Genomic DNA, 15,644 nt, shown 5'->3' on the forward strand with positions numbered 1-15,644 from the left:
CACTGGAGCAGGAACTTCCAGAAGCCATTCAGGCTTTGTAGATCAGTGTTAATGCTGCTGAAAAAATGCCTTTGCAGCTCTTCTCTGATGTGAACAATAGTGGGATTAAGACACCGTCAGTTCATTTCACAGAAGACACTGCATTATCAGATGGCTTTGGGAAACTGAACTGAGCTTGCACCATACCATTGACTTAATGGCAAAATTGCTGTGTTTTCCAGCCCAAATTTAGCAAGTTCCTAGAGCTGAAGAGCTGTAAATATGGACCTTAATATTTAACAGGTCAAATCATCAGTCTTAGATGGTCTCTGTTCTTCTGTCTTGCTTTCAATATAGCTGTATGTATTTTTAAAGAAGTACTGTATTGGACAGTAAGGTGGTAATTTCAGTGAAAAATGATGAATCCCTTTTCAGTGACCTAAATTTTAACTTTTTTATTATTAAAATCACTACATAGTTCTTTCTAAGGTATGACTAATTTTAGATTTTTGTAATGTTTTACTGTCTTTTCATTTTTCATTGATTGGTGAACTCTAGTTTTATGGGAGTTGACCAAAAAATACTCTTTAATGTAGATAGCTTCCCTATCCAACATAGCACTTGCTTTGTGAAATGATTAATGTTAGAATTTGGCAGCAGAATTCCATTAGCAAGTGGTGCTAACAGCTTTTTGGGGTGTAATTGGCATATTCCTTGAGATCTGAACTCATAATGAAATAATAAGTTATTGTGCCAGATAATGTGTGCCCAAGGCTAGTTAGTATGACAGGATCTTGTGGGGGAACTTGGGACAGGTATTGGGCTGCAGAATGTCCCATAACAAACCTGATGTTTTGCCATTTGTTTCTCCACCTGTCTCCTTGTTAAAGTTTAGTTCCTGCAGGACTGTGATGCTCTGGATAGAGCAACAGTGCTGTTACACATAGTTTTATTGAGGACTTTTTTTTCAGTTTTTAAAGAGATTATTGACACCAACTTTTCAAGATTCCCAGTCCTGTTAACACAAAAATGTACTTTGGTGAAAAAATTACATCCTAAACCAAAAGAATCATCCATCCTTTTCGTTTAGAGGAAGGATAAATTCAATATCACTGAAGTTTGTTAGCCTTACTTCATTTCTGTCACTTTGATTTGAATGAGCAGTGCCATAGCAGGAAGATTATCAATTTAATTAATGGATGCCCTACTGGGGGTACAAATGAAGAACATTAATATAGTTGTTGTTATTATTACTATTAATTACTAGAAAAAAATTTTTATATAATTCAGAGGATAGTATTAGCATAGCCCTGTAAATGGTATTGTATATTTCTCCTTCTGGTGAATAAATATGCAAGAATGTTTGTGATAATAGTCTTCATTTGCAACTCTGTACTCTCTGTATTTTGATTCTTTACTGAGTATTTCCTGCAAGATAATGAAGTTTCCTTTCCTCTACTAATTGGATAACTGAGATTAATTATTAAATTAGATCTACTTGTCCAACATAATCTTGCTATGATTTGATATTATTAGGTCAAGATGATAGCAAAAGATGCATATTAATTCAAGTGTTATACTTGCATATAGCTGCAGTTTGCTGTTCAGAATGTGTCTTCAAGAATTTTCAGGATGGGAGAGTGATTAGGTGTAGTAAAAGAGCTGAAACCTATTTTGTCTTGGACTTAATCATAATTGCCCACATCTCCTGTCTCTGCTCTTCTGAGGCTTTTAACCAAAAAGTTTGTAGAGCGAGAGTAAGAGCCAAGTACATGGAATAACTCTGAACGATGTGGTTGCGTCTCTCTAGCTCTGATGCTTGTAGTGGCATTTCATGTTGTCAGACTAATTTTACCACATTTTAGCAGAAAACACATTGAGATTTCACAGGCTTCACAGTAGCTCTGTGGAGTTGTGACATTTTTAAGCAGCTTCTACAAACTAAACCATATATGACAAGGATTTTGCTGAGTACTCTTGTCAAATGAGAACAGTCCATTTTATATGTTGGAGATAATCAAGTAATCTGTTTTTAATAATGTTGGTCAACAAAGAGAGTATTCAACCAACGCTATTAATAGTCTTGCATTTGGCTGCATCTAAAAATAAATCTGTTTTGTTTCAAAACCTTTTACAGTGAAGACATTTAAGCCATACAGTCATATGTTAACTCAGCAACTTGCAGGGCATCCTGGCTCCCCTGGTGCAAAACCAATTTATGTCCCCAACTGGTGACTGAGCACAGCCACCCCCCAAGGTGTGTGCAAGAACCTTTTCAGAGATTTCTGTGCTGTCAGAGGTGCAGGAGGGAGTGTGATGTGACTGATTTCATCCCTGCCTGAGTGGAATCCTGATAATTTTATTACATTTCCAGCTGAAGGGGCACACTTCCCCTGAGTGATTCTGAGATACCCTAAACTAAGAAAATGAGCCTTATGTCATCTAAATTGTCTTAGCTGTGCAGCTTAGAAAAGCCTCTCTCTGTCTCAGTGTAAATGAAAGATGTAATAGGGCAATCTCACCAAAGCAGGCCAAACAAAGGGAACAAAAATACGAGGACAAAATTGAATCCCATGCTCTCAGTCAAGGAGGAGATGGAACCTCCTTATCCGAAAGCAGTGGAACTTGAGCTCTAATGGAAAGGAAATAATGTGTCTAATTATCTGCTAATGCTGATTGTAGTGCATCTGCATGAAGTGAGAGTGCTGCTGCCCAGCGTGGCATTTCTGCAGTTCAGGCACCATTAGTTACACACTCATTAGCGTCCGGACATGGGGGACAGGAAGGATGGAAGTGTTGAGTAGCAAATCACTAAAACAGTGCTGAAATACTTCTCTCAAGAACTAGATGCCCCTTTTCAGATGTTTGTCATTGTTCAGAAAACTCGCCTTTTCTTGTGATTTTGGCAGACTTTAATACATTCCTCAATAAATAGATAGGACTGATCCATTTAGTACTTCTGCTTGGTAGATAAAAAGCAACAGTCAGTCTAAACAAGTTTCACAAAAACCTGTATAAATATAAAAATAAATGTTCCTCCTCTCACAGTGACAAGTTTGGCTGCTGTCACTTGAGCTGCAAAGCCAAAACGTTCCATTAAACCTGTCCTGCTAGGCAGGATGCAGTAACAGAAAACATCAGTAGATTGCAGAGCAATTCTTTATGAGCTTTAAAAAAGAACCAAGCCTTAGAAAAGTTACCAAAAAACCAAACAACCAAAAAAACCCTCCCGCTTTACATGGCCAGATTTGAAAAGAGTTTGAGGACTTCATTAAAATTTTAACCAACATAATTTGTAGCTCAAAAGATGTAGAGAATGGAAAACCTTTTCTGATTAATAAGTTATCATTCAAGTGATGTTTAATTTAGAGTCTACTTGGATCCATAGCATGTCCCCCAGTGGAAATATCAGTGAAAATGTATATGAAATACTGGATTGCTTCAGCTATCAGTGAAGAGATTTGATGCTACTGATCCAAGCTGGTGTCAGCTGTCAGGGAGTGCAGGGAGAGGGCTGAAGGTTGTGTCCAGCTCAGCTCCTGGTTGAACTGATGGACAAAAAGTCTGGATGACAGTGACAGTCACAATGAGGCACCTGCCTGCCAAGTGTAGTAACCTGGGCTCCTTGTATAAGGTCACTGTGGCACAGTCTGTATTTATCTTTGTGTTCTTGGCTGGTCATGATTCAAATGGAAGAGTTTTCCAAACCAGGGCACAGTTTATGTTAAAAATACAGCAGGCAGTACTGAATCCCACTCACACCACAGCCAAGGGGTGCAATCCTGCTGGGCTCTGACAGGGTCTGCAGCACTGGGGGTCCCCACACTGCTGCTGCCTTCAGAGCTCCACAGGTCCCACTGAGATGCCTGAAGGCTTCCTCCAGTGTCTGAACTTCACCACATCAAGGCTGAGTGAGTTTTGTTTTTTCTAGGCCATTAAAGCCCAGACCTCAGTGGGGCAGTGCTGCTTTGGGGTCAGGGCTGGGCTCTCTGCATGATCCTCTCTGTTGTTGTAAGGTTGCTGTTCCATGCCTGCATTCAGATGTGCAGAACACCTTTATGCTTTGTCATGGGCTGCTCCTCATGCTTGAGGCCACCCCACAGGCTCACAGGGCCAGCTCCACAATTAATGGCTTTGGGATGGTTTTATCGACATCATTGTTCTTCATAGAAACCTTTTTTTACCATCCATAAAATGAAAAACCTTATTAAGAGGGGTGCTCTCTACTGAGGCTGTGGCCTGTCATACTGACTGATGTTTTCTGATCCTTCCTGGAATTTGCCAGTCTCTGCCACTACATAGTTCATCATTTGTCTGTAATTATATGATAATTTACTTCTGTTTTTATATCAAGTGTGTTCTTCCATTAAGCCACAGCTAAAATATTGTCATTAGATTCCTGTTTACTAACATTTTTTTAATCCTTCTTTCTTTTCACAGAGACATCAGCAAGAATCAAATAACTGACATTGCACCTGATGCATTCAAAGGCTTGAAATCCCTCATTTCATTGTAAGTAGAAAATAGAACTGAATGGGCATTTGGGGAGAGCTTGCACGTAAGAGGAATAAAAATGATAATGTGCTGTCTGGGGGAACATATGTTTCTGTGTGCAACTGCCAGCTTGTGTGAAGCATCTGATCTTTTGTAAATGAAAAATTTTGTAAATGAAAAATGAACTTTAGAAAGGAGGAATGTGTACAAGTCTCTCATAAGGCTGCTGACTTCTGCACTTCTTCAAATCAGTGCATTATTCTATCTCCTGTACACGTGCACCTGCGGGCTGCTCCATGCACCCCTACTCCTCATGTTTACACACCCTGGCTGTAATTACTGCTTTATTAAACTGGAAGGGGACTAAGATATGATTTCATACAGAAGATAAAAGGAAGGTAGGATCTCTTGACAGCCATTTGTTTCTCTTTATAGAACGCAGAAAACTGATTTAGCACCAAGTTGAATTTACATGCAGCTGTATTTCAGCCTAGGTACCCACAGCACTATTAAAACAGTTGAGCTTTTAATGGGTAAAAGGAGCAATCCAAAGTCAGAAGCTGCATATTAAGGATAAATTAGAATAGAGTGGTAGAAAGCCCCATGTTGAGAGAACAGGGAAGCACAACTAGAATGATATTTACCTGTGTTTATTTTAAAAACAGTATGGAAACAATTGTCTCATTAATATTCATAACCCAGCTTGGTTTTTAAAGAACTGTATTTTGTTTCTACAAGCTGCCATAATTTTATTTTCTGAATACTGGACAATTCTGAGAAACTGAATGATTTTTTGGCTAGAAGAATATTAGAAATCTATTAAGTACTAAACTTACATGTTGCAGTAAACCTCTGAGCCAGAATGCAGGAGGATTGGCCCATTCTTGTGCCCTGAATCCAGCTGGGAGAATGCCAGAAATATATATTAAGTGTTGCTGGTGTTTGTTGAATAGTTCAGGCGGTGTTATTCAACATGCTGTGGAAATGGTCAAATCCCTCACTGCTGTCTGGAAGCAATTCAGCAAGAGAGTGACATTTACTGAACGCTACAGTTCTGGCGTGGTGTGAAGCTGCTGCTGATGCTGCAGTGCTGCAGCTGCTGGTCCTGCAAACCTCCTGGCCAGGAGTGAGCTGGACAGGCAAGACATCCCCTCTGGGCTTGACTTCCCAAGGCAGAGCTCAGCCAGCTTCAGCACAGATACCCCCAGGGGGCCTCAGGAGTGTGGGACAAAACACACCAGAGTGGACAGAGGAAATGAGAATATAAACTGGGCAGGAGTTTATAGTGTTTTGATTTGCAGACAGAAGCAAGTGACATGAGTGTGTATTCTCTGCCCAGTCATCCAAGGCGATATTTCAAGTAGATGATGTTTGAATATGTTTCTGTCCAAGTGGGTAAAACAGTGCTTAAGTTAATGCCAGTAGGTTATGGCAGGGAGCTGAGCACAGCACAGGCTGTAGCAAGGGAACTGCCTCCAACTCTTTCCTTTGTTCCATGCTGGCCTCGGTTTCCCTCCACCACAGACACAGCTGTAACACAATTTCTCCTCTCCTTGGCAGCCTTGTTTCTGGGATAGTATCAACTACAGTCTTGAAATTATCAGCCTCCTCCTCTAGGGTCAGTTGTCTGCTGTGTTTTTGCTTTCTTTTGAAAGGTTTTGCCCCTGCTGTTCATTGCAGGTAGGTCTTACAAATGTTTCCCTGTAGTTGACAAGCCGTGGTTGGTTTCCTCTTGTTTCATGACCTGTCACCCATCCCTGGCAGGTTCCTCCCTGTAGTTCTTTCAGATTCTAAACCCTAGATATCTTTATGGAGCAAGATGTTATGCTGGTCAGCAGAAATTGGGTTTCTCTGAAGAAAGTTTCCCTGTGTTTTTACCTGTCAGAAGCAGAGTATCTTCTTTTGTCTGAACTTTGCCACAGCCACCAGCCAGCTCAGTCAGGCACAGGAGGACAAGTGCCAGAGCAGAGGACTCCTTGGAAGTGCCAGCCCTCCCGATGGCCCTGCCAAAGGGGAGAGAACAAGGAGGCAGAAAGGAAGGGAGACAGTGGCTCTCCAGTGTTTTCTCTCTTAGCAGCTCAGTCTCTTGGTGCCCAAGGCCCCGTAACTTTACTCAGCTGCGTGCCCTGAAGGAACACTGCCCTGCGTACAAGGAACAACTCTTCCTGTCCCTGCACCTCAGGCAGATGTGGTTGGTGCCCACATTTGAATGAGGCATCATCCAGGGTTCATCTCCCTGCAGAGCAGCTGGACTTTTCAGCTGGCTGAGTTCCAACCAGAGGAAAGGAGGGGAAAGTATTAATGCACAAATAAGAGTAAGCAACTTGGTTGCCATTAAAAGCGAAGTGCTGCTGTACAACCTAATATCTTTGCACTTTTTTTGTCTGTTTTTATTCCCATTTTGCGCTCCCTGCTTGCATGCAATCACAGTGCTCCCTATGGGTCTGGAGAGCCAGAGTGCTCCTCTGGAAGGCAGCCAGCCTTGTTAGTCTGCCTGCCTAATGCAGGCCTATATTTAGTGGGTTCTACTCTGCTTTCTCCTGAAGTCAGCTTGGCTTGGTGTTTCCAGGCAGAAATGCTTTTCAGAGTATTCTGCCTGTTGTACTTGTGTTGAGATGGTAGAAAAAATGGTATATTGCAGTTTTCAAAACATGGGAATGTTTGCAACAGAAGCTCTGTTTCCTCTGAAATATATAAAACTTTAATCTTTTAAAAATGCTAAGTGATCCGTGTGCTAGCAGGTCATAAATTTTTATTGTAAATCTATCTATTTTCTCTAACAAGAAATTCACCTATGGGAGTCAGGACACAAAATGATTATACTTGAAAGCAGCCATTTCTACCTTGGGTTTTCTCTGCATTTAGCAAAAGAAAGGCAAGTTTGTTCCTGTAGGGTACTCAAAACGTCTCCATTCCTCTCATGCAGGAAAAAATAAGTTATTTTCTCTGTGCCCATTTGGCAATGGGATTTTGTTCCCTATTCATGTTACTCTTTGGAGAAAGACATTTCTACTTAGAAACACTTGGGGATGCACATAACTTTCTTTTTTGCCTGGTTGTCACAGAATAAGGAACTGGAATCATTATGCTTTAAGAACTTTTTTCCTTCTTCTTCCCAGAGTTTACTAGCTTTTCTTCTTCTTGTGCTGGAAGAATTAGTCTTGCCATGCAATATTTCCTTCATATGACAGCAAATAGTACCCTTGCATTGAGAAGTGTGGCAGAATCGGTTGGTTGCAAATGAATGTATTCTCTGAATTTGAAGGAAAAGTTTGAGAAACACTCTGTGTTAGTGCCTGGTGTTTGTGTTCCATGGTTAGCAGGGCCTCTGCAGGAGCTGCAGTGGTTCAGAACAGCCCAGAGCGTGGGGGACAATAGGAATAGTTTCATGTGTCAGGATTGCTGCACACACTTTGTAAAGTAAATTAGTTTTTCATTGAATCAACTCAGAATCTGTCTGGTATCAGTGAGGGAATTGTATCAGCATTTAGTTATTGTTAATAGTATCAAAGATAAATGTAGTTCTTGAGGTCATTAAACATTCCACAATTGTAGGTTTGGAAGGCCACATCCAGACTGTCTGGGGACACTTTGTGAGATATGACAAAATAGTCTAAGCCTTCAGAGTGTTAAACTGCATGAATAAGTTTTAGACCATTGCAGAGGGAGAATTCCTTTGGTTTTGTTCATATACTGAATTAAGCTAATGAACACTTTCAAAGCTTAGATCAGCCTGGGCACAGAGACAAGAGACAGCTTAGGTTTTGACATAGCAGTCCCATTTAGACCATCATCTCCTGGGTGATGATGCATGGGGTGTCATTCATGGTGATTTGAAATCTGCAATAAAACACTGTCTATTGCAATAGCTGACAAACTTATTTTAAGGTAACAAATTGCTTTGGATAGTTTTACTGTGATTTATTTAGCTTAGCTTGTTCTGAAGAAATATGAAATAGTGCAGAGGAAAAAAAAATTACATGTCTAAGTTTCTTTTAGATATTAGAAATTTATTGCTGTTTTTATCCCTATCAATTTGTCCTCTTCTGAAAACCTGAATTCATGTTGAGCCTGTGCCATTGTACGTAGCTTGGGAAATATAATTCTTCCTAGCAAGAATTGTTTTCACAGTCTGAAGGAAAGTTAAAAGCATTCTGAGGACTGAAAAAGGCATTGCATAAAGTCACAATTTGACACTTCAGTGAGAATGTTTCAGCCCAGCCAAAATAAAGGAACACTTAGCTGGAAACCATATGGTCGAAAGTAAGGGATTCTGTGCTAGGCTTTCATACCTTAAAAAACTCTGTGTCACCTTCAAGGGAAAAATCTCTGTAGTCTGTGATCTGACTTAATGAAGCAGCTAAATTGCAACTCCATTTGCAAGTAAGGACGCTGAGGAGCAGAGACATAAAATAAAGAACACAGCAATTATTGCTTCACACCCTTCGAAGGTGGCGTGTTAAACGTCAGTGCGTCTGAAAGGCCATGAATTGGTAAAGTCAGTGCAGATTCCCTCATTTTAAAATGGTGCAAGAGGTCGGAATGGATAGAGACTGTGAAGAATCAGTGTAAATTCCATGTTTTAAGGCCCTTCTGCTGAAGGTTTGGCCCATCATTGGTTATAGTCTCACCCAACATCCTTGTGGCTACGTGTGCTTCCTGTGCTTTCTTTGTGTGGTGTCCCAGAACTGCAGATCAATCTATGCTGTGACTCTTTGCACTGCTTAATCTTTATTTCACAATATCAGTTGATTTAAACAGCAAAACTTGAAGTTTAGTAGTAACATTTAATTATTTAATTGGAAATTTAATATCTATTTAATTGCAAATTTCATGTCTTGGGGTAGATACATCTTTAGGGGACTATTAAAATGTGATGCCAGAATCAGGCTGAAGAAACACAATGCCTCATTTGTGGCTGTTTTGTATTTGTATAACTTCTTGTTGCAGATCCATAATGACTCTTTAGGGTGCTGCTGCCAGGGATTTCCAATGCTTGCAGTGCTGCCTGGGGTCTGTGCTTTGTGTGCTGTGGTATTTGTCAGACCAGAGGCTTTCCTAAAGATGAGAAGCCAATGAGGAATCAGGAGCCCACACAAAAAAAAAATCTTAGTAATTGTTTTTGTGTTCTGATAAATGTCCTAATTCACAGATTCACTGTCTATTGGCGGCAATTACTGAGCTAATTTTATTTTTATTACATGTTAACTTTGTTAGTGTATTTTTAATTAAAAAAATGCTTTGGGTCTAAAATTTCAGGTGCTTTGGGATAGAAGAAGGGTTGTGTTCCTGTGCCAAGCTTGCACATCTTGCAGGACGCCTGCATGTCCTGCAACACGTGTGAGGGAAGCAAATGAACACCAGTTTTAGAACTTGTAATGCCAAAGGGCAAATCTCCTAAAATTTACCACTGCTGGTGAAAGCACTGGAGATTTAAACGAAGCTCTTGAATTGAATTGGTCATATTTCCTGCTTTTTTAAGTTGGTTTTTTGTTTTGGTTGGTTGGTTGGTTGGTTTGTTTTGTAGGGGTTTTGGATTTTTTGTTTCTTTTTTGATGATGTTTATTTTGGTGTGGTTTTTTGTTTGTTTTGTTTTGGAGGAGGAGGTTTTTTTGTTTATGTGTTTTTGTTCTTGTTTTTTGGGTTTTTGTGGTGGGGTTTTTTTGGGGTTTTTTGTTGTTTGTGTGTGTGTTTTTGGTTTTTTGGGTTTTTTGGGGTTTTTTTTGTTTGTTTTATTTTTGGGGTTTTTGGGAGTTTTTGGTTTGGTTTTTTGGCGGTTTTTTGTGTTGTTTTTGTTGGGTTTTTTGGCAGTTTTTTGTTGTTGTTTTTGTTGTTGGGGTTTTTTTCTGTGTGTGGTGTTTTGTGTTTGGTGGTGGTTTTTTGTTTTGGTTGTTTTTGGTTTTTTTGTTTGTTTTTGGTTTTTTTGTTTAGTTTTGTTTTTTGGGGTTTTTTTGTTTGTTTGTGGGGGTTTTTTGAGGGGTTTTTGTGGTTTTTGGGTTTTTTGTTTGTTTTGTTTTTGGTTTTTTTGGTTGTCGTGGTTTTTGTTGTTGTTGTTTTTTGTGGGGTTTTTGTTTGTTTTTGTGGGGGTTTTTTTGGGTTTGTTTTGTTTTTTTGGTTTTTTGTTTTTTGGGGGTTTTTTTTGTTGGTTTTTTGTGTGTGTTTTTTTGGTTTGTTTTTGTTTTTTGTTTTGTTTTTTTTTTTTTTTGTCAGGGGTGTTTGTGTGGTTCCTTTTCCCGCAGAGCTGCTGTTGGGAGCAGTGTGTGCAGGGCAGAGCCCTGGGCAGTGTGGCAGGAGCAGAGGAGGGTCCCTGCAGGGCCCCAGCCTGGCTGGGCAGCAGCAGAGCAGGAGCCAGCCCAGGTCGTGCTCTCCTGGGACACAGAACTGGGAGCAGAGAGGTTTTCTGGGCTTTTCCTGCAGAGGAGGGCACGGAGAGCCCCAGAGGGGAGCTGCAGAGCAGTGCACATCTCCCCTCCTGCAGCCTGGCAGGGCAGGCACACATGGCACCAGCTCTGGGGCTCTGTGCAGGGCTGAACATGAATATGAATTAGAGACAAGTGCCTGAGCTCTCATACTGACTTTTGTTTAGCTGCTAATCTGTTTGAATGCTAATGTGCCACATGCACATAAGCCAAATTAGTTTGGAAAATGCTTATTTTCCTTTTCATGGCTTCTGAAAATGGGAGCTTTGTTTTATTTTATAAGCTACTTTGATCTGCTTTATTTTGCTCAAAATAATAAAGAAGATGTATAAACACATCCAAGGTTGAAAGTTCAGTAGCACTGAACACTGCACTATGACCTTCTGACTCTCAAATTAAAAATAAATTTTAAAAAATTGCTTTGAGGGTCTTATTATGATATTTGCATTCAGTAGTGCCATAGGACATGAGTGCTGATATTTCTTTAAGGTTTTGCTTTACCTCTACAGCCAGAATAACCCTTAGGCTGGCGTGGGGATGTTTTTACTTTCCACGGGCATTTTGTAAATCTTACCTTCTCAATTCTTCTTTGCTGTTGTACTATGAATTATTGATCAGGACTGCTGATCCTGCTCCTTCACAAAAGTAAGGAAGATATTTCTCTGACATCTCAGAGTTTACAGTCTAAACTCAGTATACAGATGACACACTTGCTTAAAGAAAGGTTTTTCAGAAGGACTGAAAGGTGAGAAGGAAGCATACTGGGTTCTGAGGGCATTGATGTTTTAACCTTTCACAAATACTTTATTTGCAGAGGTTTTGGTTTTGCTTTCTGATACAGGTGCACACATCTTTGTTCAGAAGGAAATTTGTGAGTCAGTCTTTCACATGTTGGTTTAGAGCCCAGGGAAATGCAGGGACCTGAATGTTTTGTGTGAATGGTCCTGTTAAACCTTTCCAAGTTCAGCCACCATTTCCACCTAGCTTTGGATAGAGTATAAAAATCTTCATATACTGCATTAAATTTTGTTGAAATAGGAAATTGTGTGTGTGTTCTGAAGCTAAAGTTATGAACCAATCAGAAAAATTTAGAAGCATTCATTACTCACAAGAAACACTAATGGGAGCAGCCCATTACAAACACCTCCTGACTAGATAGAGAAATTATTACATTTGTTTAGAGGGAAAAGAATGCTGGATGACCCTTAGTTTCTTGAATAGCACTTCAGTTCCTAAACTGCAAAAGTAATGAAAAATTTGGGTTCAGTTTAGGTTTTGGTATTTAAATGGTGTTGTTTTGTTTAGATGAGCTGACTTGGGAAGGCTCCCACAGGGGTGATGGGCTCCCAGTGACTGATGAGGAGCAAGCTGAAGTGGGGATGCTCTGGGAGGGCCAGGGGGTATTGGAAATGGTCTGTCATGCTAACAGTTTGTTTTTCACTATGTTCAACTCTGCCTGATATTTCAAACGTTGTGAGGCAGGGTAAGCCAGGATTTCAGCCAACATCCCAGCCTCACGTGGCCTTTTGATTCATTGCCAGCCTATTGTTCCACTTTAAAAAGTGAGGAATCAACCAGTTTAGTGACACATAAGCAGCAGAGTTTTGGCGTGAGCTGGTTTATAACCATTTGCCATGTCCTATGTAGAGCATAGAAATTACATAAATTCTGTTTTTCCCAGTTTAAAATGTTTAGATGAGTCAAAATGTTGTCAGAAGGAGCCTCATCATCCCCCCTTTTACCAGGACTCACATAAGCTCCTCAGCCACTCTGGTTTTGACAAATGATACCGACCTGCAGAAGTGACATGAGCAAATCCTTCAGCCGTGATTGAATTTCTGGTGTTCCTGTCATACATGGTTTTGCTCTGATCACTGGGTAACACATCTCAGCATAATGGTGGTTCTGTCTCTCCTCCTCCTTCGTTCAGTTTCTAAGGATAATATATGTGCATTTCTCCATTAAAAAAAGAAATATTTGTCATGTTAAAACTGAATCATGGATATCAGGTCATATATTTATGGTTGATTGTAGAATTGCATTTTAAATCTAAACTACAACAGTTGATTAAATATACACAGAGACTCTTATTTTTGTTATTAAAGCTTTACTGATTTTTATGACTAAGCCATACCTAAATTATTTCTGAGTTCCTGAAATATATGTCTATTTCCAGTTCAGGATAAATTTCTTTATATTAGTTCACTGAAATGGTAACAGCAGCTGGTGAAGCCATAATATTTTATCCGATGATGCCTGTGTCACATTTCATGCCAATTACTGTATCTTAAGAGACTCAGTTATATAAATTTTATCGACAACCAGCTTGTGCTCTCTGGCTTTTAAATTCACTATTACTGAGCAGAATTCTAGGGTTTTGCATCAGACAACGTGCCTTTCAGTGGCTAAAATATTTCTAAAAAGGATGGAAAAAAACAACCCTTAACAGAATGAAAAATATTTCAGATACAGTTTTTGGATGATGTCCAGTTTCTACATTAAAAATGCCTTCCAACACCAGACGAAGCCTGAATCATAACGACTCATTTAATGCCATGTGCTCTCTGAAAAGAAAATGAGATCAGTGGTTAAATGAAATGCCCACAGATCCTGGGCATGGTGCACCATGATCAATAAAGATGATAATGCAGAGATGTGGGAGGACACTAAACTGGGCTGTTATTTAAGATTTATTTTGTCTTCCTGAATCTTTCAGAGTGCTCTATGGAAACAAGATCACGGAGATTCCCCAGGGCCTTTTTGATGATCTTGTGTCTCTGCAGCTGCTGTGAGTATGATCCCTTCCTCTTCTTTATTTTACTGACTAGCTAGATTTACTGTTCTTTCAGCTTCTGACATTAATAGAACCACCTTTTCCACTGAAAACTCACTGGGATGTGCTAGTCTGTTGTTTCTGTGTCAGGGAAGAGGGAGGCAAGGGCTGAAAAAACTGAAAAAGGAAGGTGTCAACAGTTTTATAGCACAGTGTGTATAATGGATAATAGACACAGAGGATTTAAGTGTGGGGAGGAAATGAGAGACTCGGTCCAAGAAAGGAAATTTGGTCACCGGCTGATGCGTGGGTGGGGATGCCATCTGATTGTTTTTACACATTTAGCACTTGTGGTTGAATGTCTGGATCCTTGAGGGCTTCTGTGCTGCAAGAACCTGCTGGGGCAAGGGCAAGGGCAACGTGAGAGGTCAGATTGCTGTGACTCATGCTCAGTTCCATGTTCTTCTTATGTCAAATGGGGCTTACTTGCAAGAGAAATGATTTTACAATATATTGTTATTAAAAGTATTTTATGCTGTGTGTGATCTAACTTGCAGTCATGATCAGGGTAAGGTATATAGAGAGATATTCAGTATGTGTTAATGGAGCAGAAAAAATTTCCTAAGCCAAATGTGAAATGGCAAATTTCACTCACTCTTGTCTCCATGATCACACTAAGATCCAGTAACTCCTTCAAAGGAAAGGGAATCTCATCCAGTCAGTAGAGGGCACAGCAGGGAAGTGAGTTTAATGTGGGTCCCTAATGTTCTGATTACCATCATGGATGATGCATGCAGAAAATAAAGGTGATGTATGAAAAGTGAGTCAGTTCTGGTTTATGTCACATACAGCACTCCAGCCCAAACAGCAAATCATATTTAATGTGGAATATGGAGTAGCTTTTAGACATTTTACTTGAAGCCTTTCTGACAACCCTGATGTAGCCAGCAATGAATTTCCCAAAGGTTGTTATTCCATTGGATGTGTCACTGTGGTTGCAGCCTTTGCTGGCCCTATATGGGACATCAAAGCAAGCTTAGATTTAGATCAGCATTCATGAGCAAAGCCAAACAAGTAAATGAGGTCACTGAAATGACTCTGTGCTGAGTGAAGCACTGCTCAGATGTGTCATTTATCCATAAGAACCTAACTGCAGACAGGGACCACCCTGAGCAGGAAAAGCAAGAGCCCCTTTGGTTTGGCTGTGACAGTCCCTGAGCTGGGGCAGTGGGGAGCTGCCCATCGTTTTATCTTCACCCCATGCACTTTTTTTCTGGCAGCTCCTCTCCTCCCTGCTGCCCCAAACCTCACGAGTTTCCTGGTGCTTCAGTGTTTTCATGGCAACCTGGGCAGTAAGAGAAATTTTGGGGATGGTTTTCCAGGTGTGAGGACAATAATTATGGAAGTGCAAAGGAGCTGGCATTCATCCTACTTTGACCTCTGAGAAAAAAGCTCTGTTTTAAAAAATCTGAGATTTACAACTGTCCTCCTCAACCCAAATATTCTACAGTTGCAGCTTTGAAGAGATAACTCTTCAAGACTCGTTCTATCTAATCCAGGACACTTTAGAGATAGAATCCTTCCCAGTAGGAAAATATAAGTAAGAAAATCACTCAACACATGGATCACTGTGTCCTGTAAAAATATGGATCTAGAACTTTTGCATTAGGCATTAAGCAATTTTTAACTCCTTTATAGTATAGTCCTGGCATGCATGTAGAGTGGCCTTCAGTGAAGTGCATATTTAAGACAAGATACAATTGGTTTTAGTCAGAATTAGCTCCTTGTTGTTAAGGAGACAAAATCTGTGTGCCAGGGAACCACTGAAAGGTGTTGTGCTTCAGCTATTTAAACATTCTCAAGCTGAGAAAATGTAAGTAGGTTGCCCCATTTTGGGATTCCCAAATTACCATGACCCTGGAGCTTTCCAGGGTCTTCTTGAGCATGTTTGTATGTAAAGTATCTTTTGGCAAGGAGAG

The 15,644-nt window shown here is 40.2% G+C and overlaps 1 protein-coding gene across 3 annotated transcripts in view; it reads left to right on the plus strand.

The window, feature by feature from the left end:
• SLIT3 (slit guidance ligand 3) overlaps positions 1-15,644 on the plus strand; it is a 481,586-nt gene that overhangs the window by 325,979 nt on the left and 139,963 nt on the right. For all 3 annotated transcript variants that reach the window (XM_063413913.1, XM_063413912.1, XM_063413914.1), the window contains 2 exons: positions 4,420-4,491; positions 13,609-13,680. In XM_063413913.1, coding sequence (XP_063269983.1) covers positions 4,420-4,491; positions 13,609-13,680 — 144 coding nt within the window. The remainder of the gene's footprint in view (positions 1-4,419; positions 4,492-13,608; positions 13,681-15,644) is intronic.

This window comes from Prinia subflava, chromosome 16, assembly GCF_021018805.1.
Source record: "Prinia subflava isolate CZ2003 ecotype Zambia chromosome 16, Cam_Psub_1.2, whole genome shotgun sequence".
Taxonomy (NCBI): Eukaryota; Metazoa; Chordata; class Aves; order Passeriformes; family Cisticolidae; genus Prinia; species Prinia subflava.